The sequence below is a fragment of the Lontra canadensis genome, unplaced genomic scaffold, assembly GCF_010015895.1.
Source record: "Lontra canadensis isolate GAN:19392208 unplaced genomic scaffold, GSC_riverotter_1.0 scaffold85, whole genome shotgun sequence".
NCBI lineage: Eukaryota > Metazoa > Chordata > Mammalia > Carnivora > Mustelidae > Lontra > Lontra canadensis.
In genome coordinates this window covers 4,824,018-4,848,613 of record NW_022631079.1, presented here as the reverse complement: position 1 = coordinate 4,848,613, position 24,596 = coordinate 4,824,018, and the positions used below count along the sequence as shown (strand labels likewise).

The 24,596-nt window shown below is 47.5% G+C and overlaps 1 protein-coding gene across 4 annotated transcripts in view; it reads left to right on the top strand.

The window, feature by feature from the left end:
• Positions 1-15,604, top strand: part of CHRM3 (cholinergic receptor muscarinic 3) — a 349,691-nt gene extending 334,087 nt beyond the window's left edge. For all 4 annotated transcript variants that reach the window (XM_032883068.1, XM_032883066.1, XM_032883067.1 and 1 more), the window contains one exon: positions 13,608-15,604. In XM_032883068.1, the coding sequence (XP_032738959.1) occupies positions 13,627-15,399 (1,773 nt within the window). In that variant the 5' untranslated portion in view covers positions 13,608-13,626 and the 3' untranslated portion in view covers positions 15,400-15,604. The remainder of the gene's footprint in view (positions 1-13,607) is intronic.
• The last annotated feature ends 8,992 nt before the right edge of the window (positions 15,605-24,596 follow it).

Genomic DNA, 24,596 nt, shown 5'->3' with positions numbered 1-24,596 from the left:
AGAGGATCTGTTTTACAATTCTATCATGGTTATGAATTCTAAGACTTGGAAACTCAAAAAAAAAAAAAAAGTAAATATGTCTTTCCACATTGCCCCCAAGAATTTACAATTTACAACCTAGTAGTAAAATGAAGATGTATAGATATAAGAAACGACATGTCAAATGTTTGAGTGGCCACCAGTGACCAGTGCGTGCCTGGGACTTCAGGTCTGGGTGTGACCATGTAGTCAGAGAGAAAGGCTCCCTTTTTACACCCCTGCTGGGTGATGGCAGTTGTGTCCCTTGCTTTATTATCTCCTCAAATGTGCTTAACAACCACGCAGTGTTATTATACCTGCTGTGGATCCTGAGGGTTTCAGAGGTCCCACACTCAGAAATGACAAGGCAGGACCCACACCCAATCACCTCCCTCCCAGCACCTTCAGGGGATGTGAGGAATGTCACCTGTGTGAGGTCCAGAGTATGGTCTGGGACAGCAAAAGGACGGTCACAAAATGATCTGTGGTGCTTGTTTTCCCAGGAGACTGGATTTGTCTTGTGCCCATGACAGAGGGACAGTTGAAGGGCCGGGGTAGCTAAGAAATCCTCTTTCTCCACAGCGGAAGAGGCTCAGCCCCTTGACGATGGGGACTCCTCTTTCCCAGCCACACCTCCTTCCTGTCCCCAAAAACCGGACTGCACGGATTGTGTATCTTATTGGGTCACCCCCGCCGAGTGTCACAGAACTGGAGTGGTCAAGGTGGCCGTGAGAATGCCGGGTGTTTTCTCAGCCTTCCCCACCGCCGCCTCCGGAGCCCGCCGCTCCCCTTCCCTTCCAGCGGCCGCTCACGATGTAGCCTCAGTCTCTGCGTTCCTGCCTGCCCTGCACCTGATCTCCTCCTGGAGCCCTCCCGTCACCAGCTCTCCTGCCCTAAGTGTAACTGTGTTCATCCCAGTTACACGAGAGTGGAGGCAATACTTCTGGGTCTGCTGGGGGAAAGAAACTGTGGCAGATCTCAGAGTAAAACCTCGAGTGGGAGAAGATGGAACCTTCCCCCAAGGAGGTGTATCGAGAGAGAAAAATTAAAACACCGTGCGCTCTGATGGGAGCGTGTGGGGTGTATGCCTGCAACACTTCGGATAGGCTGTTCCCGCCACTTGGAATGCCGTGCACTTTCTCTCCTGCTTGGCAGCTGGGCGTTTTCGTTCTCGAGATTTGTCAGATACCCTCTGCTTGGCCACCTCCTCGATGCCTCAAGCAAAGATGATTATGGACAGTAGTCCTTCTGTCGCAATGACAGCGTAGTTGATGGTGTCTCCAACCAGTGGTTTCCAGGGAGCAGGAACCGTGTCCCCAGCCCGACGCGTGCAGTAAGCACTCAAACGCGTGGGCTGTCTCAGACCACAGCTGAACAAAGTAGGACCAGGTAGATTCCAGCTGGGGTGGGGGGCAGGGGAGGGGAGGTTGGAGAGTGTGACTTCCAGAGGAATTAAACGTCAGCTGATGCTTGAAGAGACTTTGCCAGAGAGTTTGCTGGGTTAAGGGCCAGGACAGGGTCCAGATTTTCTTGGAAAATGGGATGCTCCTGTTTTCTGGATCTCTGGTATCCCTAATGGCCTCTTGGGCCGGGTAATTCTCCCTGGGTGGAGGGAGACTCTGGTGCCTTGTAGGGGGGTGTATCAGCATCCCTGACCTCCCTCCCACCGCCTAGGCATCGGGAGCACATTGTCGCCAACTGGGGACAAGAAAAATGTCTCCAGACACTGCCGAGTGTCCCATGGGGGCAAAGTCACCCTGGGTTTAGAACTCAACAAATCTTGGCTCTTGTTTAGCCTTGAAAAAGCCGGTCTGTAAAATCAAGCGAACAACCACAGAAACTTACCGTTCCTACTGGTGTTGAGGAACTGCTACAAGCCAGTCAGGCTATGCTGAGTGTCTTCTACACATTCTATCTAATCCTCAACTAGGATAATCCTCATTTTATAGACGAGGAAGCAGGATCACAGTGCTCAGGCAGCTGCTCACAGGGCAGAAGGGGCATGTCTCCTGACTAATGTGAGAGACTCGGGGCACACTTGTCTGCATGCCTTCCTAGTGACTGCTGCTCCCTTCGCCAACAGTGTTCAGTACGTGCGGGAACTGGGGGACAGAAGGGGGCATGCAAATAGGCTGAAGGTTAAAAGCAGATCAGATATAGGAAATATGTCCAGATATAAAAATACTCTGATAAATACGGATCTTGAAAAGAAATCATAACTAGCTTACCTTCAAGCAATCCTAAAACATAAATATCAAGCCAAAAGAATGTCCTTTGCCAGCTGTCCTTGCAGTGTACATGTTAGAAATACATAGTCCAAATGACCGCTTTTACTAGATTTTTTTTTCATCAGCATTATTTCTGCAATTATATTAGCTTTGAGCTCAGTTCTCAAGCACTGTTCCTTACCCATTGTTCGTAGAAATCGTAAGTGAATCTTGGATCCTGAAGGTTTGCTGTGGGTAGGATCTGGCCACACGCCTTCCCTCGTTTTCCCTGAGAAAAGAGTAAGGACAGTTAGGGGGTAAGGAGTTGGCCCCTCGGGGTAAAGGGGCTTGACGTGTGTTTCAATTAGAACTACTTCTCATTTGATTTCTGTTTCTTGCTGTTTTGCTGGAAATTCTATTAACAAAAGGTTTGGGGCTTGAGAGTGCTGATGCAGAGCATGGGTCCAATGTAGACTTTTGTTTTTGAGGTAAAAGCCTGTGATTTCAACAGCCACTGTTGTGCATAAACAGCAGAGATGCAAACACTTTGCCAAGCGTCCTTCATTTCTGTGGTCAAATTGCATAAAAACCTCTGAAAGGCAGCAACCAAGGGAGGCAGCATGATACATCGACTCTTTAAAAACAAGCTTTGTCTTTTTTTTTTTTTTAAGTGGAATTTGATTCCCATTTTGGCATTCCGGAATGTTCTGTTCGCGACATGAGCAAATGCTCCATATTAGGGCACATCTTTCCTCCTGGCATGCCGCTCGAACGAATAACAAGAGCTCCGTTCACAGAGGTTGGTTCTGACTGTGCGAGTCCGCAAAGGTTGGATTCCCTTTAAAGACACGTTTGATTGCAGGGGGTTTGCTGACCCTCTCTGATATCCTCCACGGACTGCATGACTGAGCTAAGCGGAGGTTCCCCGTCACCAGCCTGGGGAAACGCGCGGCCTCTCCGCACCTGCCCACAGAGCTTGTTCTTCGAGTCGACTTTGCCACCTAGTGGCTAGCTCTGGTATTGCGTCACCCCGGCCAACATAGCTTTGCAGAAAGTCCCTTTAGCGGCCAGCGGATGGTGGTGAATGGTGACTTGACTGTCGCGTCTGGGTTCGGAAATCGGAGGCAGCACCAAATAACTGATCTTAGGAAAAGGGCATGGTTGTGAACCGCAGAGTTATTTTGCGGGTTTTGCATGATTTTTCACCGTTTTTCAAAATTACAGTAATAGCGGTAAGAATAGAGGTGGAATTAATTTAGACCTCTGGTAGACATTAATTTGCTCATTTTTCATCATTCCAGGAGGTATAAACGTTGACAGCCCCCAGTCCTTTTATTTTTTCAGAACAGGTAACGCCAGGACGGTGTATAGAAAGTAAGAGGACTTTTGTCTCTAAGAATCCATCATTAGAAACATGCCTCACACTTACACTGGCCTCTCAGGTTTCTCTAAGAACTGGCACATGGGTTTTCAGATTGGATATTTACACTTTTTAAATTTTAAAACGCTATCCAGCTATTTTACGGACTTAAAATCCCAGAAAACATTTTCTACAACTAATGGGGAGTAGGTTTCTCAGAGCCATCCTTCACTTCCCCCTAAACTTTGTATCCTTAAATACTTAGCCACATTTTGGTTCCCTTTCTCATTTTAAATATTAATAAAAGAGGCCAAGCTGCCCACGGCGGTGGCTTTCAGATGCTGCTGACCACCGCCCACAGTTCAGATCCCATCTTACGTCATGACCGCATATATGAACACGTTTTTACTCTCCTGTTGGCCCACTGATCGGGTTCTGACTTCACTTCTGAAGAATTCAGTGAGTCGGTTCTGTATGTGCTCGTAAAGAGAACGTAGTGAAAATGGTCTGGAAAAATATATACTCAGAGACGAACTCAAGAGCTGAGCTACAGATACACAGATGTGAGTAATCCACATGGAAGGCAAGGGCCTCCCTCCCAGAATCCAGGAGTGAAGGCGTTCAAGTTGACACCCACTGGCAGGATCGTGTTGAGTTGAAAAGCACGGCTTCCTTTGGGTCTCCTCACCAGCGTGAATCAATCCAGTGAGCAAAGATTATGAAGTCCCTTGATTAGAAACGGACAAGCTCTACGGCGTGGAGGCTGTTGGGTCAGGATGAGGAAGAGGATGGTGCCGGGAAATCCTATCCTCCTCTCAGGGACAGCACTGTAAACAGAAAGCCCACATTGATCATTTCATTTGGATCTCACCCAGGACCCCTGGTTCTTCGGAAATCACATGCTGTTTATAAAATGGCAGATGCATGTGAGGAAAGACATTAGGTGACCTTCACCTCCAGTAAGTATTTTTAGATATCTTTATGGAAGGCTTTTCTTGACATTGTGATCACTTTCCTCGGATGTCATACCAGCCAGACGTCCACTGCTGGGCCTCCAAGGCACGAAGATGCTTTTAAGAAGAGGAATCTGAGGGGCACCTGGGTAGCTTGGTGGGTTAAAGCCTCTGCCTTCGGCTCAGGACATGATCCCAGATTCCTGGGATCGAGCCCCAAATCAGGCTCTCTGCTCAGCAGGGAGTCTGCTTCCTCCTCTCTCTCTGCCTGCCTCTCTGCCTACTTGTGATCTCTCTGTCAAATAAATAAATAAAATCTTAAAAAAAAAGAAGAAGAAGAGGAATCTGGCACAGAGGCAGAGAGAAGTTTATGGAAAATGTCTCAGTTACTGGGACCTGAGTGAAAGTTGGAAGGAGGGGGAGGGGATGGTGTTCCCTAGCCATATTCGGACACCCCCTGACTAGATCCGGCCTCACTGTGAAGAGAACAGGGACACCAGAAATGTACCCCACTGGGCTGGGGATAGAAGATGAGTGCTGTGCAGAGGCATGGCCATTGTGAAGGTCTCCTCTGAAGAACGAAGGGAAGAAAGTTCCCTATAGTGGTGGGGAGTGAAGGTCTAGGGCTGACAGAAGGACTAGGATTTACTGTGTCAGACAGGACATGAATCATTTACTCTTAAAGTGTATATCATCTTTTCAGGCAATTAATACACTGATAAGGGAGTAAGGAATTTTATTTTTAATTTTTCTTTATTATATGTTTTTTGAGAGAGAGAAGTTGCAAGGGGTGGGGCAGAGGGAGAGGAAGAGAGAATCTCAAGCAGGCTCTATGCCCGGGACGGAGCTGGATGCGGGGCTCAATCCCATGACCCTGAGATCATGACCTGAGTCAAAATCAAGAGTTGGGTGCTCAGCCAACTGAGCCACCCAGGTGTCCCAGGAATTTTATTTTATTTATTTTTAAAGATTTTATTTATTTGTTTATTTGACAGAGATCAGAAGTAGGCAGAGAGGCAAGCAGAGAGAGCGAGGAAGAAGCAGGCTCCCTGCTGAGCAGAGACCCTGACACGGGGCTCGATTCCAGGACTCTGGGACCATGGCCCCAGCCAAAGGCAGAGGCTTTAACCCACTGAGCTACCCAGGCACCACCCAGGAGGCCCCCAGGAATTTTACTTTTATATAACAAGTTAAACTTCCGTTTTCAGACCCCATCCCGCACCAGGAATCAGCACACACTTAACGGTTTACAACATCCATTTACTATCTACCATCGCCTGTCCTCCTGGAGAACCAGGCTCGGGGTGGAGGGCAAGATTCCAGGATCTTCCCCTCAGCTCTCTTCCCTGCCTCCCTCTGGCTTTGGAAATGTGTAGTTTTCTCCTCAGGGACATTACAGGTCAAGCTGAAGCCCTCTTTGTCCGTCTTCCTCACCCTTGTTGTCTTCCCCATCCAAGATGTCACTGCCAATGTGTGATTGGCATCCTTGTCTTTTTATGAGACTTTTAAGCACACAAATATCTATATAAGATACACGCTATTTTTGTATGCGTTTTGTTGCTACCTAAATCATATCATGTTTATTCATCATCCCACAACTTGTTTTTTCTTATTCAACAACATATTTTTAGAGCTTTTGAAACTTTCCTATTTATGTGTACATCTGTAACTTTCTGTATATGTATGTATCCGGCCATGAAAGCATTGCCAAGACCAGAGTCATGAAGCTTATCCCCTGTGTTTTCTTCTGGAAATTATAGCTTCATTAGAAACATATTGGCTTATGTTTAAGTCAATAGATGATTGATAGATACATAGATGATTGATCGGTAAATTAGCTTTTTTTCTGCTGTATTTTCCTTTATTACCAGATTTTTTTTAGCCACTGTCAAGCTGATATTCTTTTCCTGATTTTTGTCATGACAACACATGCTTCAGCAAACATCCTACGTAACCCCCCTTGTATATGACTATATGCAAGATTTTCTAGAGGACAGACACCTAGAAATTAAATTGCTGGTTCGTGGTGCGCAGACTTTTTCCATGGGATTGACAGCTGAGTCACCTTTTCATAGTCGTCGTAGCAGTGCATTTTCTTTAACGGGGTGAGGAGGCACCTGTTTTACTGGCCTAATGTTTGGGCCAGTGCACCGTTCCTTGATGTTTAAAGACTCTAGTGTTTTAAGCTCTGTCTCTACCAGAGTGTTTCAAGTCAACTTTAAAAAGCCAACTTTAGTGGGGGCCTGGGTAGCTCAGTCAGTTGAGCATCCAACTCTTGGTTTCGGCTCATGTCATGATCTCAGGGTCATGAGATCGAGCCCCACGCCCGGCTCCCTGCTCAGTGGGGCATCTGCTTGTACCCTGGTCCCTCTGTCTCTGTCTCTGTCTCTCTCTCTCAAATAAATACAATAAAAAGCCAACTTTGAGCACAGTCTCCCTGAGTTCCTGCAGTTACAACCCTACACTGAGGACCTGAGAGGTTGGCATTGGTGGAAGGCAGGCAGCCGATCAGGGAAGACTTCCAAGAATTAGCTCACCACATGTTTCTTGCCCTCTTCATAACCCACAGAGAGTGGGTGGTGGCCCTCCCGGGGTCCCGTTTGTTTTTCTTGGATAAGAACACTTAACATGAGACCTATGTCCTGAAAAGAATTTAACCACACACTGCAGGTCTGTTAGCTGCAGACAGCGTGGGCGTGTGCGGCCCGGACTCACCTTGCATCACGTGTATCCCGAGTGCAGGGTTTCTTGTCCCTCGCTGCCCCCACACCTGGCTAGGCCCATCCACTCTCCGCTTCTCTGCGTTCTGCTGTTTCCGACGCCCCAGATAGGTGACTCATGCAGTATTTGCCCTTCCGGGACTGGTTTATCTCACGAAGCACCACGTCCTTGGGTTCCCCCGTATTGTCACATTTCCTTTTCGAAGGCTGAGAAGTAGTCCGCGTGGGCACGCCCTGCATTTCCTTCACCCGTTTGTCCGTCCGTCGATGTCTAGTTTGTTTCCCTGCCTCGGCTACTGTCGAGAGCGCAACAATGGACAGGGGAGGGCTGAGGGCACTGGAAGATGCTCATTTCAGTTCTGTGGAAGCATGGCCAAGGACAGTGTCATGAAGCTCGTCCTCTGTGTTTCCTCAGGGGAGCTTTATAGTCGCAGGTCTTATGTGCAAGTCTTGTGTCCAATTGTGTTGGTTTTGTGTTGACTTTTGTGTATGGTATAGGACTGGGGTCCAGTTTCGTTCCTACGCCGGCGGCTGTCCGGTCTTTCCGGGGTCTTTTGTGGAAGAGGCTTGTTGTGTTCTTGGCTTCCTCTGTCAAAGATCAGTTGACCGTATATACACGGATGTTTGTGAGCACTCTTTCTGGTGACACGGGTCTGTGTGTCTGTGTTTAGGCTGGTTTCATACTCTTAATTACCATGGCTTTGTGATCTTTTTTTTAAATCAGGGATTTTTGGGCACCTGGGTGGCTCAGTGGGTTAAGCCTCTGCCTTCGGCTCAGGTCATGATCTCAGGGTCCTGGGATTGAGCCCCGCATTGGGCTGTCTGCTCAGCAGGGAGCCTGCTTCCTTCTCTCTCTCTCTGCCTGCCTCTCTGCCTACTTGTGATCTCTGTCAAATAGATAAATAAAATCTTAAAAAAAAAAACTTTAAAAAACTTAAATCAGGGATTGTGTTTTCTCTAGCTTTGTTCTTCTTTCTCGATGGTTTTGGTTCTTTGGGGTCTATTGTGTTTCCGTATAGGTAATCCGTTTTTACAGAGTAAGAAGTGTGGTCTCAGAGAAGTTAGGCCTTTGGCCAAATTTGCCCTCCTTCTCAGCCAAGCCCAAACTCGGACCCAAAACAAACAGTCTCTGAGACCATGGTTCTTAACTACCTTTCACTGCTTTCCAATAAAAAGTTATTAATGAAAATACCGGCCTCATTTTTTTGAAAAGATTTTATTATTTGACAGAAAGACAGCGGGAGAGGGAACACAAGCAGGAGGAGTGAGAGAGGGAGAGGCAGACTCCCTGCTGAGCAAAGAGCCTGATGCGGGACTTGATCCCAGGACCCTGAGACCATGACCTAAGCCAAAGGCAGGTGCCTAACGACTGAGCCGCCCAGTACCCATAGCCTCATATTTATTAATAGAAGTGATTTCCATGTGTCTCATTGTATTATAGCATCAGAGGAGTGCCCGTGATTTCCTAGACATTTCTCCCCTCGTAGCTATAAGTCATAACAGGTTTTAATAATGTGCTTTTGCCCATAATTTCCACTTCCTACTCAGAAGGCTTTCTTTTCTTCAATGACATGTTCACCTACCAGATTCACATCCTCCTTTTTGCTTTCACACATATGAAGGTATCAGGAGACAATTATAGTTATCTGGAGTGAATGTATGATCATTAACTATTAACTTATTAATTATTGTCCTTTGGATGTTATACCATATGGGGGGGTGACAGGTTACTCTCCTTGAAGGGTCCTTTTGCAACAGGAAAAATCCTGCTCATTTCACAGTCTATATCCGTGGTATGATGGACAGAGATGAGAATATTTTTAAAATAAGAAAAAGCACCTATCTGATATTTTACGGGGTATTTGATATTGAATTTGTTTTGAATTATAAAGAGAACAATGGCCACTGGAAGACATGCCAAAGAATTTAGGTCAAAGATCACCTGTCTAACAGTTTGTGATTCACAGAGTTTCTAGTGATTAGCCAAGAAGCCACTAGGTTCCAGGAGCCCCGGAGTGGGTATCTAATGAACCCAATACAGAGAGCTGGTCCCACCCATGGGTAGGACTCAATTCTGGTTTCTTTTATATTCTGTGTTCTCACAGGGGATAATTGGAATGGAATATTGTATAATTTGTGGTGTTCTACAGAATCACAGGATGAAATGAACCGAAAGAGAAGAATTGCTCTAAGGCATGTTTCTAAAATCCCTACTTACAATATCCACTGACATTGGTCAGCTGAGCAAATTATTTGGCTCTTGAATTCTTACACACATAATGTGATTTGACATTTTGTGTGTAATTTGCACGGAACAATTTGACATTGCCTAAAATACGTGGTGCTTTTTAAAAACTATTATATTCAGATGCCATATCTCATCTATGGGGTAAGTCCGTGGAGGGGAGAATCCCGACTTCCCGAATTCAGTGGCACCGGTGCGAATGACCTAAAGTTACCAGTGGTTCTGTGAGAGGTGCTGACGTTGAGGGTGGCAGTTATGTTAGTTGGGACCGTTTGGGCGGCAGGTGGCAGTAACCTGCCTCAGCAGCGTAGGCAACAAAGGAAATGGTTGGCTCCCATAACCTGCAAGGTCAAGGGGGAAGGCTTGACTTCAGGAGTTGCTAGGTCCAGGTTTTTTGAGAAGACATCATGGTCATGCTGTCTCCATGCTCCACATTGCCTGCCATCTCTCTCCTCTCCGTTTGCTTGCTTCTCAGATTTTCCACGAGCATATAAGTGGGTTACTAGCGCCTAAAAATCCCAAAGAACAGAGAGTTCCCCTCTCTCTTTCCCGAATCCGGATCGGCTCCCCTCCTTAACTTACCACTGCTGCAGGCCCACTGCTGAGGCAGAGGAGTCAGGGACCATGTGCTGGATGCCCTTCCAGAAACACGTACTATGGAGGACAGGGCATTTCCAAAAGGATGGCTGAAGGAAAGACAAAGAGCAGACACCCACTGTCTGACATTGACAAGAAGAACAAAGAGGAGGAGAGAGATATATCATCAACACAAACATAAAGCACTGGGATTACTGGCCATTACAGTTATTTTTAAGAAAATCGGCAAGGCAGGAGCTGTGAAAGTTAGTCACCAGAACATGATCAGCATCACGGGACAGGATGGCAGAGACTTAGAAGGTGTTTTAAGAATTTTAGGGCGCCTGGCTGGCTCAGTGGGTTAAGCCTCTGCCTTTGGCTCAGGTCATGATCTCAGGGTCCTGAGATCGAGCCCCACATCAGGCTCCCTGCTTGGCAGGGAGCCTGCTTCCCCCCCTCTCTCTCTGCCTGCCTCTCTGCCTACTTATGATCTCTCTCTGTCAAATAAATAAATAAAATCTTTTTTAAAAATTTAAAATTAAAAAAAAAAGAATTTTAAAAGGTGCTGTGGGAGGTCATGTGAGATTCAGAGCACACCCCAGGGGCCGGAGTGGGGAGTGGGGAGCAGGGAGCAGGAGGGAGGGAGGGAGGAATGTAGTATGGGTCGCAGTCCAAACCAAGCATGGACAAGAAACTTAGCCACTATGTCTAGGAAGCTTTGGAGCTTTGGAGTGAAAGACATTGGGAGAGAAAGCTGTCCAGAAGGTGTGTAGAAGATCAGCAGGGCTATGGGGCAGAGAGAGAAATGCAGGACTAAGGGTGGTCATAGGAAGGAGAAAGTAATACTCGTGGGCACATGTTAGGGAGGACACCTCGCCTCCCCAGGAGGAAGTGGCTGTTAAACTCAAGGACAGGACTTCGAGCTGAGGTGTCTGGTTTCAGACGGGTCTGTTCTCCTCTATTTGTGTGGCTGTAGGTGTGACGGGGAAGATGGGCAGACACCCTATAGGAACTGTGGGAACCTGGGAAGCAGGTGGAGGCAGAGAGCAGATAGATACCTTGCATTTGCATCTGGGAAGAAACCCTCAATGCAATCCAGTACGCCAACAGCATGTAGCATTTCCCAAATACGGACAGTCCTCGGTGGGAGTGAGCTAGAGGTAACGGTGAGCTGACTGCCCCAACAAAACCCTCAGGAGTGAAAAGCAGTAAGGAAGAAAACCCCATCCAACACCCATAACTGGAAATCGGTGCCTTGTGGGGAATTTCATCTCTGGATTATACGGGTGTTCTTTTCTGTAACAGAACAATATGTTAGAATATTTAGACTATTTTTTTTGCTATTTTCAAATAGTGCTGAAGTAAATATATATAAGTGTATATATGTATGTAAGTGTATATAAAATTATATGTGCGTGTTGTGTATGTCCAACCACTTAGGTATTTTATGTGTAGGTATACACACACCCACAATACATATGTACCTCACATACACACATCAGCTCCTGGGATCTGGGAATTTGTGCATTATTTGACAGATGCTGCTAAAACACCTGTCACATTGTCAACCAATTCACACTGTAGCCACGACCACGAAATTCTGTCCTTCACACTTGTCCATGCTGCCTGCCTCCAATCATTTATATTTTGCTCATCTTTTAGGTGACAGATGGCATCTCATCTAATTTTTAAATGCAGATTAATTCTACTTTAAGGAGGCAGATAACACATTTTAGCCAGTTGGGACAGGCTAGCTGTATGCGGCAGCTGGACAGACCGGTGGAGAGTTAGAGAAGCATCACAGTGCGACGCAGAGTGGGAGGGCTCGAGATGATCTGGGTGAGAATCTCTCCCCCCTCCTCCCTCATGCATCAGCTTGATCTCTGGACATATTACTTAACTCTCTGTGTCTCCATTTCTCATAAAATGTGATTATTTTAAGGATTCAATGAGATAAAGCATATGGCGATTTGCACAATGTCTGGCATGTAGGAAGTGTCCGATCTATATTCTCTTTGGATCATTTATTATTGCACTGTGTTGGGATTTGGGCATCCTGAAAGCCAGAGCAAAGTGAGTTCATTGTTCAAGAAGAAGAAGAGTAAAGTAACAATAGACGCGACGCTTCTGTCACACATAGCTCTGTGTCAGGCTCCGTACTAAGCTCTGCACATACATTAAAACATTTCAGTGACCACCGAAGTCTCTTTGACCACTTACTATTGAATTCTAGGTTAAAGTTCTCAACAGTTTATTCCACTAAGCAGAATGTTTCATTCTTATTTGTCTATGAGGCACGTGGTTCACCAAAACAGTTAAGTCACCCCCAGGAAGTGGCTGACCTTCCTTTAGGACTGCAAAGCTCTCCTGCCACGCGCTGAGGCCGCTCCAGAAGGCGGCGTGTGAATCTGGCGGCTCTCTGTGGAGAGACTTGATGTGGGGCTCTTGCCAGGGGATATGTGTCCCTGTTCTATGTGACAGTTCACAGTTGAACCCTGTTTAGATCAAGAGCCTAAACACAACACAAGTGCTCCCGAGAGTATTGTGCTGGGATTATCAACGCTGAATTCACAGGATGACACTTGTTGAGGAGTGATTTTGGGTCAAGTGCACCGTGGCTGCTGATGTGAGCAATCTAAGGGGAGGAGGCGGGTCCCACCCAGAGCTTTCCAAGACAGCCTGGGGGTCTTCCTGGTGATGCTCTCACTGGAGCATCTCACTTATTTATGTATTTTGGTTAACAAGCGTTTGAAGGAACTAGCTGCAGTTCTGCAAGCCTTTGTACACAAACGTGTGCGTGTGGGTGCTAAAACACTTTCTCGTCGCCGAAGGGAAACTGTCCAAATACTGGAAATATCCAAAACTTGGTTTGGTCAGTGCAGAATATTCTGGCAAAGCTACTGCATATTATCAAGCAGATAAGAGCTGCCTTGTATACTGTTATCAACCGTTACCCAGAACCGACACGCTGCTTCTCTAGCCACGTCTTGAGGTGACACAGTGTGTAGCGATTCACACCCCTTTCCTCCCTTGTTCCGGGATGAGGCTGCTCATGCCCGGGGAGGCTTAAACGCTTGCCGACTCCCTAACACTGCGTCCGCCTCCAGCCTGGGAGAGGCCCAGGTCCGGCTGGATTAAATGCAGGTGAATAAGACCAGTGTATCTCATAAGCAGCACAGACACATCTCCTCTTTCCCCCTTTCTCTTTAAAATAAGAGAAGGAAGATTTTGTTGGGGGAGCGCATGATGTGGAAGTGTAGGTGGTATAGCTGAGAAATAGGGAGAGTGTGGACAGAAAGAACAAGGCACAAGCAAGTGCATGTCACCTACTAACTGTGCTCAGATCGGTCTTCCCTAGCTCCAGGCCTCTCACCTTTAAAGTAAGAGAAAGAGCTGGATGTTTCTGGCCTGAGAGTAAGCCTCATGTCAGAGGTCTCCTCTGGGTTTTAAAAGTTGTGCAGTCCAAAGAACCAATCCGAAGAAGGCAGACATTCTCCTAATGGCGCCTCTTCTCTCTTCTCTCCCCAGACTATGTCCGAGAATCACAATGAGCTGGCACACTAACAGTACAACCTCGCCTTTGTTTCCAAACATCAGCTCGTCCTGGGTGCATAGCCCCTCAGATGCTGGGCTGCCCCCAGGCACGGCCACTCACCTTGGCAGCTACAACATCTCTCGGGCGGCCGGGAATTTCTCCTCTGCCAATGACACCACCAGCGACCCGCTGGGAGGCCACACCATCTGGCAGGTGGTCTTCATCGCCTTCTTAACGGGAGTCCTGGCCTTGGTGACCATCATTGGCAACATCCTGGTGATCGTGGCCTTCAAGGTCAACAAGCAGCTGAAGACGGTCAATAACTACTTCCTCTTAAGTCTGGCCTGTGCCGATCTGATTATTGGGGTCATTTCCATGAACCTGTTTACCACCTACATCATCATGAATCGGTGGGCTTTAGGAAACTTGGCCTGCGACCTCTGGCTCTCCATTGACTATGTGGCCAGCAATGCCTCGGTCATGAACCTTCTGGTCATTAGCTTTGACAGGTACTTCTCCATCACGCGGCCGCTCACGTACCGAGCCAAACGAACGACAAAACGAGCTGGCGTGATGATCGGTCTGGCATGGGTCATCTCCTTCGTCCTCTGGGCCCCGGCCATCCTGTTCTGGCAGTACTTTGTCGGGAAGAGGACAGTGCCGCCCGGTGAGTGTTTCATCCAGTTCCTCAGCGAGCCCACTATCACGTTCGGGACGGCCATCGCTGCCTTCTACATGCCTGTCACCATCATGACTATTTTATACTGGAGGATCTATAAGGAGACTGAGAAACGTACCAAAGAGCTCGCCGGGCTGCAGGCCTCGGGGACAGACGCAGAGGCCGAGAACTTTGTCCACCCCACGGGCAGCTCTCGGAGCTGCAGCAGCTATGAGCTGCAGCAGCAGAGCCTGAAACGCTCGTCCCGGAGGAAGTACGGCGGCTGCCACTTCTGGTTCGCCACTAAGAGCTGGAAACCCAGCGCCGAGCAGATGGACCCCGACCACAGCAGCAGCGACAGCTGGAATAACAACGATGCAGCCGCCTCCCTGGAGAACTCGGCCTCTTCCGACGAGGAGGACATCGGCTCCGAGACCCGCGCCATCTACTCCATCGTGCTCAAGCTGCCCGGGCACAGCACCATCCTCAACTCCACCAAGCTACCCTCCTCGGACAACCTGCAGGTGCCCGACGAGGCGCTGGGGGCTGCCGACCCGCAGAGGAAAGCTGGCAAGCTGCAGGCCCAGAAGAGCATGGACGACGGCGCCGGCTTCCAGAAAAGCTTCTCCAAGCTCCCCATCCAGCTAGAGTCCGCCGTGGACACAGCCAAGGCGTCGGAGGCCAACTCCTCAGTGGGCAAGACCACGGCCACTCTACCTCTGTCCTTCAAGGAGGCCACTCTGGCCAAGAGGTTTGCTCTGAAGACCCGAAGCCAGATCACCAAGCGGAAGCGGATGTCGCTCATCAAGGAGAAGAAGGCGGCGCAGACGCTCAGTGCCATCTTGCTGGCCTTCATCATCACCTGGACCCCGTACAACATCATGGTTCTGGTGAACACCTTTTGTGACAGCTGCATACCCAAAACCTATTGGAATCTGGGCTACTGGCTGTGCTACATCAACAGCACCGTGAACCCCGTGTGCTATGCGCTGTGTAACAAAACATTCCGAACCACTTTCAAGATGCTGCTGCTCTGCCAGTGTGACCGGCGGCGGCGGCGGAAGCAGCAGTACCAGCAGAGACAGTCCGTCATCTTCCACAAGCGCGTGCCCGAGCAGGCCTTGTAGGGGGGGCTCGGCCCAGCGCAGCGGCCACATGCACGCATCCACCTGCAGACCTCCGGGGGGCGCCGGCCGGCAGTGGGGTGATTGCCGGGGTGATCAAAAGGGGTTTGTCTTTTTATCACCCAGATATGAAGGAAGCTGCCTGTTTACTGACCCAGTGAATAAACCCATTTTAATATAGAAAGACACCAAGTCAGCAAAAAAAAAAAAAAAAAACAAAAAAAAAATATTCCTAAATATAAAGAAATTTATTCTGAAATAGACTTTGTTTTTTTCCCTCAAAGAGGGGGGAAAAAATGTTTCATAGCAATTCCACACCCAAATCGGTCTGCTGGGTTCTCTGAATCCCCGTTAGCACGGGAAATCTTAGCTGACCATCACTAGCTGAGCCCGCGGCCATGTTCCTTCCGAGGAGCCCACGCGGGGCGATCCAGGTCCCACAGGGAACACGTCAGGCTAGTGAATCGGTGGTTCAGAAATTCTTCATACGTTGCAAAGCTGAACCTTCTTGTCCCAATAGAGCTTCCCCGTCTTCTTTGGTGTATTGTTCAACTCTATTTGTGGACTTGATTCTTGCAAAGTACTGTTTCGTGCATTTCCAGTTTCGTACCAATAAAAATATACAAGTATATATATGTGTGTGTATGTGAGAGAGAAAGAGACTTCTGCACACACACACAGTGTATATAATATGCTGGGAATCACTGAGCTGGCAAATTATTCTTGCAATATATGCTTTCAGTACTTTGATAACTGAAGTTCTCTAGGATCCTAACACAACATAAAAGTGAAATAAACCCAGTGTAATGTTTTGGAAACCAGGGATTTTTTTTTTTTTTTCCCCACGAACCATCCCGGGGAATGCAGCAGCGCACAGCCAGACTCTTGAGTGTAAGCCGTGTAAGCCGAGTGCTTTGCTGATCTCGACAGAGTTCCAGCAAACCGGGGCCCCTCTGAGCGAGCCCCAACCACGAACCACGTCCACGGGGTTGAATCTAATCATCCAAATCTGAATGTTGCCCAACAAAATTTCTGCTATCTCAGCTGCTTGAAACTCATAGTGTCGCGCTTGAATGTCACACGCAGCAATATCTATGGCAAAGCGCCCCGGTGACACCGTGAAGGGGGGGGGAGAACGTGGTGTTGGAGGTCCTGCTACCTAGCCCCTTCTAGATGCAAAAGGGCATCCCCCTGCGTTACCTAGCTATGGCCAGCGCTCTCCGGGGTTCCTTGCGCAACCCTCACTCAGTCACGGTGGGGTTCAGGAACTTTCCTGTCCTCCGAAGAAAGTATTAACACTTTGAAAAGTATTTCTTCAAGTTGATTTCCTTAACCTTTTGAAAAAAATGATTCTGTATCTCCTTTGAATTGATCCAAAAGCTCAATGTTGTACTGGGGGGGGTGGGTGGGAGGGGTGCCACCGTGGCTTGTCATTTTTGTCACTGTTGTAGTTGTTGGGGTTCCTTCTTTTCCTTTCACCGGGGCAGTGTGGGGAGCGGGAGGGGAGGGGGCGGGGTGGGGGGGGTCGAGAAGAAATCTCACCTCTGTACAGGGCCTCGGGTCGTGGACCCCGGGCCGGGGTAGAAGCTGCTTCTGTGTTCACTGTGAGCTGGTGTTTACAGGTGACAACAGTGGGTGTGGGCTCAGTGGTGTCTGTGTTTCTGAACTATTTAATTTCATGTTCTGTTTATATGAAGAAATATTTATGCATACTTCACCAAGTGTCTATTTAATGTTGATAAATATTACCCTTCGGTCTTCAGCTGTGGTGTCCCTCGAAAGTGATTCTTTCAGGTCCCCCCGAGCAATCAGTGCAGTCAGTCAAGCTTTTCATAAGGCTGAGGAGAAGACAACAGCCATCCTGCTGGCAGCAACAAGTCCCTAGCTCCTGGGGAATAAAGTCAACTGTGACTTTGACGGAAACGTGGAAAAACCACTCTTTCATTGAACCCGATGGGAAATGAACGAAGCAACCCTCCACCTTGGTGTTTGAAATTACATGATAATGGTAAAAAATAAATAAATAAACTAGATCAGCGTAATTGAAAGAATATATATATATATACATATATATATATATATATATATATTTTGGGCCCACATTCAACCAAAGAACAAGAAAAACCAGAGACTATTTTCTAATACATAGAGCAAACTACGGAATGTTCTGTGATCCACTTGTGAAACGTCTGGTGAGCAACAGCATCTCTGTTTTCCTACTCTGGTTGGCCTGACACTAATAAATATATGAATGCTGATCCCAGTGTCCCTGGGCGTCCGTGATTCCCCTTCTTTTTGAAACTCCTGTCCTGCCTTCCTCCCAAAGGGCTGTTTCCTGTATTTCCAACAAAATTAGAGAGCATTACGTTTGAGAAATGGACAAACCCCGAGCTTTGGCACAACCACGAAGGTCAGTAGCAGCTTGGCTTGAACCTGATCCTCTCCTGACCCTGTCCTTTCCTTAACGCTGATGATGGCAGAAAAGAAACTACTCCAAGCCTCTTGCTCTCCCATTTTAAAATCTCCTATGGATAAAAGCTGTTTTTGCATGCTAAGTACTTCCTGTGTTTGTAGAAAGGTATGGCCAACTCTTAGGAAGTTTTCTGAGAAGGAAAATAAGAAAAACAGACTCCTTTTGAATATGGGGGAGTTAGGATATGGGTGATCAAAGAGGTGGAGTGTTTATAACTGGACAGAGCTACATGTGTCTTTCCCAAAGGGCTTGTCATGAGAAAAGGTATTAGGCATTTACATAAAATCAAAATATCTTCATCGTCAACCTATGTTATTCCACATGGAGGAGGTCTGCAGAGCTTTCGTGATAATTCACTTTAATGGAAAAAGCAAAATAAGCCTAAAATAAGCCGCACATGAAGAACACCCCCCCACACACACATGCACACATGTGCACACACGCACACACTTGCACGCACAGACATCCATCCTCCCATCTTCTCTTCTCCAGGCCTTGCCAGATGGGTAAGAGAAGTAACCTGTCTGGTCCCCTATTTCCCTTGGCTCTGTTCTCTTGGCCCATCCCCTACCTGTGGTCTCTCTGCTGGTTTCCCTACTATCCTGAATCATCCTTGCCTTAAATCCAGTCTTGACTCAAAATACACCCATTTCTGTTGACCCTTTCACGTATAATAGTCCTACACTCTGTCAGAGAAACAGGATGCATTAGGCATCATTAGGCATTAGAAGCTGCAGTGGATAAAGATCTAGAAGCATCTCTGCTTTCTCTGTCCACCGCCCTTGCAGAAGACAGGCAAGTTCATGGCTCTGGAAAGGGATGAGAGCCCCTGGGCATCACCCTGGAGGAGCCGGAGGGCGGAGTCGGCTGGAGAGGGTGGCCTCATGAGGGAAGCGGGGCACCAGGGCTCAGGCTGGTGGAGGAGGCTGATACCACACGGAACTAGGGATTGCTCTGGTGTCCCATCCTTGACTCCCAGAGGGGGACATAATACTGAGACATAGGACAGTCCATCACTAGCAGCTTCAGAGGACGAACAAAAGTAGCACAAAGAAGCACTAAAGGTCACCAGGGACTTACATGTCCTCTGTGCACCCCTGCATGTCGCTTACACTCCCTGGTTGTCTCCAGATGCTCGTGCTAGTCAACAACATGAAGGCATCTGAACTTGCCCTCTGACAGCAGACAGATCAAAGCCGAGGCCCGGGGCAGGTGTAACGGTGTGTCTGACGGATAGGCAAACACGTCACAGACCCAGCAGACTTACTGCCTTACATTTCAACACTGGAAGTCTGGGGTACCCACAACTTGTTGGTGAGCCCGGGGATGGACTGCTCACAACACCCCTGCAGCCCGGGACCCACCTGAGGCCTGATGGCCTTGCAGAAAGAGCCACTGAGGAGCGGGTGCTCTTAGTGCTGCCCTCGTAGCTCTCCCAAAGGGACCAAAACCGCAGAGCACGGCACCCAGGACACGAACCCTTTCCTCAAGCCGCCTCCTCTAAAAGAACACGTTCCCTCCACTGCAGTGTGCAGAGCTGAGCTCAGCTCAGCGGGGAGCCGTCTGGCCTGTACTTAAGGTCTGAGGATGGTTTCTCGGCTTCCCTCTGTGGGTGCAAGCCATGGGCTCTCTCTCCCTGTGCTCTCACAACTCTATCTGGTATATGCTCAGCCTCCACCAGGATTACTGTTCCAGACCCAGAGGCTGGCTCTCGGGACAGTAACCCAGACCTCTTCAGAGCCAGGTATTTCCATCTTCTTTTTCCAGCTTTAGTGAGGAAGGAGGCTGCTGAGAGACACCCCCCCAAAAAAAAAGAGTTAATAAAGCGACTCTACCCCATAAAGTTTGCACCTGTCAAGTGCTCTCCTGGGCGGCTCCGACACGGGCAGGTGTTCCTGCCGCTCCTGAGTGGACACAGCTACGCACAGCCTCACGTGCACATGGGCGGACAGGGCACTCAGACATGTAGACAAGGACCCCAAATGCTTGGTGAGAGCCAGTGTTTCAGAAGAACGTTAGGCCTGTGGTGGTCATAGCAGAACCCTCCGGCTCTGGCCTGGCCTGGGGTCACCCCCACTCTGAGTTGCCTGAGACAGCCTCGTGAAAGGCAAATGGAAAAGCAAACTGTAGGCTCCGTGATAGGAGAGGTACTGATAACACTGTCCGTACCCAATTCAGACTCCGTAACTCTATCTTAACCTTAAAAAAAAAAAAAAAAAATTATCTCTAGAATATAAAAGTCTCTTATTGTTCCTTCTCAAAGTCCAAAATACTTCTTAACAATTCTGCAATTTGCACATCAAGCCCCAAACTATTTTTATCCTCAGTTCTGCGAGTTCCTTGACAATACGAAGTAGGTCTCATGCCTCTGTCTGCCTCCCCATGGCTGGCAGGGAGTGGACACTCAGTAAATGTTGAATGTTTAATGTAAACCCCTTACAGACCACAGAACGAGTACTTATCAGAACTGTGTACAGCCCGGCCCCACGCTGCTGCGGTAGTCAGGGGTCACCAAGCTGGGAAAGTCCTTACGGGAAAAATGTGATGATTCTTAGCTCATGAAATGTTCCTGAGCAACAAGGAAAAATATTGTAAACAGACTTGAAGTCGTTGATATAATGAAGAATACAGAAAGGGGGGAAAAACCAACTCTCTCTTTTATCCCTAGAACTCGGGAACTTTTTACCAGACTGGTGAACTTCTGCGGTCCTTCCTGGGTGTCCGTGTGGAAGTACTGCGAGGGGAGAGGCCAGGAAGACACGTTTTCCACTTGTGCACGTGAAGATCTGTCGTCGGTGCCAAACCTGGTCTGCGTGCAGTTCTGCTCGGTGTGGGAAGTTAGGGAAGAGTCCATGCTGTTCTGCAATGACACTAAAGTCCAGTTTTAATCCCTTCCTCATCCAGTCCCCGGGCTCTTCAGCTTCCCACTTACCACCCTCCAGAGAAACTTCCTTAGGGCTCATGCTTGGAGCCATGGAAGGCAAAATTGCGAGTGACACCTCTTTTCTTTTCTTTCTTTCTTTCTTTCTTTCTTTTTTTTAAACACACGGGAACAAAGTTGGTACAGGTCTGAGGGATAATTAAACGAAAACAGGCCTCCCAAGTTGGGGCGTGAGCACACTGATTTCTGGGGGCAGGAAGCCTTGGGGGCAGCACCTGTGATGCGTGTGGTGATCACACCCTTCTCGTTCATGAGGCTGTAGTGAGAAACCACTATCCAAAAAGAGATGACGGTTCTATATTTGCTTTGTAAGCAAAAGGCATGTATCATAGTTGCATCTAAAATTGTGTCCACATCTTTACCAAAGGCACTGAATTTTGACCGTTTTTATGACCTGGTGGCCTCCCCTTCCTCGGGAGGCATTTCAGGTGCCCCTCCCCCACCCATGCCACGCTCATTCTTTCTCCTGAAAATACATCCATTGTCTGTACTATAAAATGATGCCTGCAACTTTGTGGTGATATTATCCCCTGAGTTTAACAGTGAAATAAGGAAATAAAACTATTAATAAACAAAGAATGTGGTTTGCTTGCTTTGTAACCTACTCGGCAACAGCCGTTTATTGTGTGAAAGGGAGAACACACAGAAGGGCTCGATTTGGAAGAGGCCAGTATTTGCACTGACTACTCTTTCTTTTTTATTTTCTAGAATTTTCTTCAGCCACCAAGACTGCTGCTGTCATTACCCAAAACAATCACTATGATGTGTTTAGGGGTGCATATTAAGCATGCATAAAATACATCTACATACACAGTCCTTATTCCAAGAGTGTAGGTGATGAAACCTACTTCTCTCTAGATAAATGCATTAACAAGGAGTTTTATTTCCCTCCTTTCAAAAGAAATGCTTATCTTCTTTTCTCCTTTATTTTAGAGTTGTTTGTCTACTTCCTTGGACCCATCAGAAATGTTTTCCTACCAAAAATGCAAGCGCTGTATTTCATCGCATTGCCTTTAAAATTATTACAAGTGTAGATACAGATTGAAGTCACTCTTAGCAAGAGACATGATTCTTTTTTAATGTCTTGCTTGGTTAATTTATGGCTGTCAGGCACAGCCAAAGAAACTAAACAGTGCCTCTTCAGTGCAGAAATTTCCTGACTTTCACCGTGCAAGTAAAAGCAAGAATATGCCTTCTGAATCTCTCTTTCTCCTTTGTCATTAATTAAATCCTCATTTTGGGTTTACAATTTGGGCACATGTTCTCTGGACCCTAGGACAAACCCTGTCTGATCTGACATACCATTTGATGATGATTCCCAAGGACATCCGAGCAAACTGCTTCTCTTACACCCTATGATGACAGGCAGTTCTATGTGAAATTAATACTGAGATTGAGGAAGAAAAGTTTTCTGTTGTACCAAAGTCTTCCCTAACTCGCATCTACATCAATTTGGTAGATGTAACTGTAACTACAGGGAAAAAACCAAATGGCTGAGAGTATGGAACAATTAATGAGGCATAAGAACATGTTAAAGCTGGAAAGACCAAACAGGCCCAAGTTGATTTTTAACTGAGAGGGACTTTGGAGGGAGTGATAAATGGCTTTTGGGAGAACTTGCTATTTCTTAATCTGAATGGTTACAGGGGAAGCAATTCGGTAAAACACAACTCTGCTGTCTTGACCTCAGTCAGCGAATCCAAGCGTTGGTACCTAGTTGGACTGACGAAAAATTTCCCGTAGAATTTTAATTTGGGGGCTAGTGGCTCTGGGGCCGGTCTCCTCTCACGCAGCCAGGACTGGGAAACCCGAGCCAGCAGCCATGTGTGACATCATCTGCGTCACAGGAGCGCATCGGAAACTGATGTGGAGAAAACGGGGAGATGAATCGGATTCAAGAGACAAGAGAAAGACGCCATCTACCCCTGGTTTCCCCGAGGTCCGGCGGCACCGTCACACTCCTCCCAAACACTCCTCCCAAACGAGGCTGATCGGAGGTAGTTGCCCTGTCCCGGGTATTCACCAAACTAATCTAATGTTTTAGTTTAAAGGCACTGGGTCAAGTATCTATTACTTGTGATTAAACAGGACTACCCGCTCCCAGTGGAGTGAATTAGTTAATACAAATGTCTGTGAAATCTTAAATTGTTTCACTGAGAAAATGGGATTAGCCATTCAGGCTTGATTGGCCATTTGGTTGATTTAAGTATCCCACAATTAACTAAATTTTTATTTGAATTTTTTTTTAAGATTTTTTTATTTGACACAGAGAGACACAGCGAGAGAGAGAGGACACAAGCAGGGGCAGTGGAAGAGGGAGACGCAGGCTTCCTGCCAAACAGGGAACCCGATGCAGGGATCGATCCCAGGACCCCGGGATCATCACCTGAGCCGAGGGCAGCTGCTTCACTGACTGAGCCACCCAGGTGCCCCAGGGGGATGTTTTAAATAAAAAGCCAGTATTAGTGGCCTTCTCTCTCTCTGCCTGCCTCCCTGCCTACTTGTGATCTCTACCTGTCAAATAAATAAATAAAATCTTCAAAAAAAAAAAAAGTATTAATGCTCTGGATTTACTAAATGATGTATCTCTTATAAATATCTTGTTTGTAAATGACGTATCTATCACAGTTAGTCTTTAATTCATCTTACCAATTGTTCTTTTCCATTAAAAATACAGGGATTTTTTATTCTTAAATGATTTTCCTTATTGGATTTGGAGGAAACTATTTGCAGTAACAAGGTGGGCTGGGGATGGATTTGACCTAAGCCCAGGCAGTATTTTTCTCGTGACTAAGACTGACTTCCCCCTCTCTTAACTAACTTACCTTTTTTTTTTTTTTGAGTCAAAGCATTCTCCCCGAGTAATTAATTCATAAAGATGACAAATATGGAATGTGTCCTTCTGCTGTGGACAGCTGCTCACGAGCTAGGAAAAGAGACAGAAAGCAGTGGTGACGGTATATTCATACACTCGCTGTAGGAATGATTCTTTGACATTTAGTTTGGTAAGGCCATTGAAATTTTAATAATAAGCTAGTTCAGGAAATTGTTGGCACACAGACAAGTAGACCTCTAAGTGACACAACCCCCCAACCCTGGCTTCTGAAACACAAAGAGCCTGTAGGAATCTGACCACGTCAGCAGTTCCGCCAGCAGGGACAGCTATATTTAGAAGTGGTGGACGGCGCTGGCATGCTATCCAGGTTAGCTTGAAACGAAAAGGGTCCGTAGAGGCTCCTGCGAAATCAAGAGGAAGGTCGTAACTAGCAGGGATCACTAAGGAGAACCAACACTACCCACTGCCGGCACGGAGTGCCTTTAGCTGTGGCATCCCAGAGAAGGGCCTCCTGTGAAATCAACTTCTGAATGATAGAAAAAGGCCGGTCCTTTGCCACTGAGCCAGAAGTTAAGTACTTTCCCAGCAGCCTTGTAGAAAGTCAGCCCCACCCGGCCATGGGCATGGGGACACAGCCCTAGGTGGTCACAGCAGTAGCAGGAGCACGGATGGGGCGGTGACCAGCTGTGGGAGGGCCCCTCTCCCACATCTGTCTCCCTCCCCTACCACTCCCCACACCCACCAGCTTCAAGATCGGACTCACTCGAGACTTCTGGAAGCTCCATCTAGGCTACCTACCAAAACTGCCTTCCCTTTGTGGTTGTACCCAAAACAAAACCTACACACCTGAGCTCTCCTTACCAGGGTGGAAAGCCTCGGTTAATACACCAACCTCTCTCACCGTCCTGCTGTCCCCGCCCGCCAAACCCCTTAAGTCTCCCCTTGTTGAC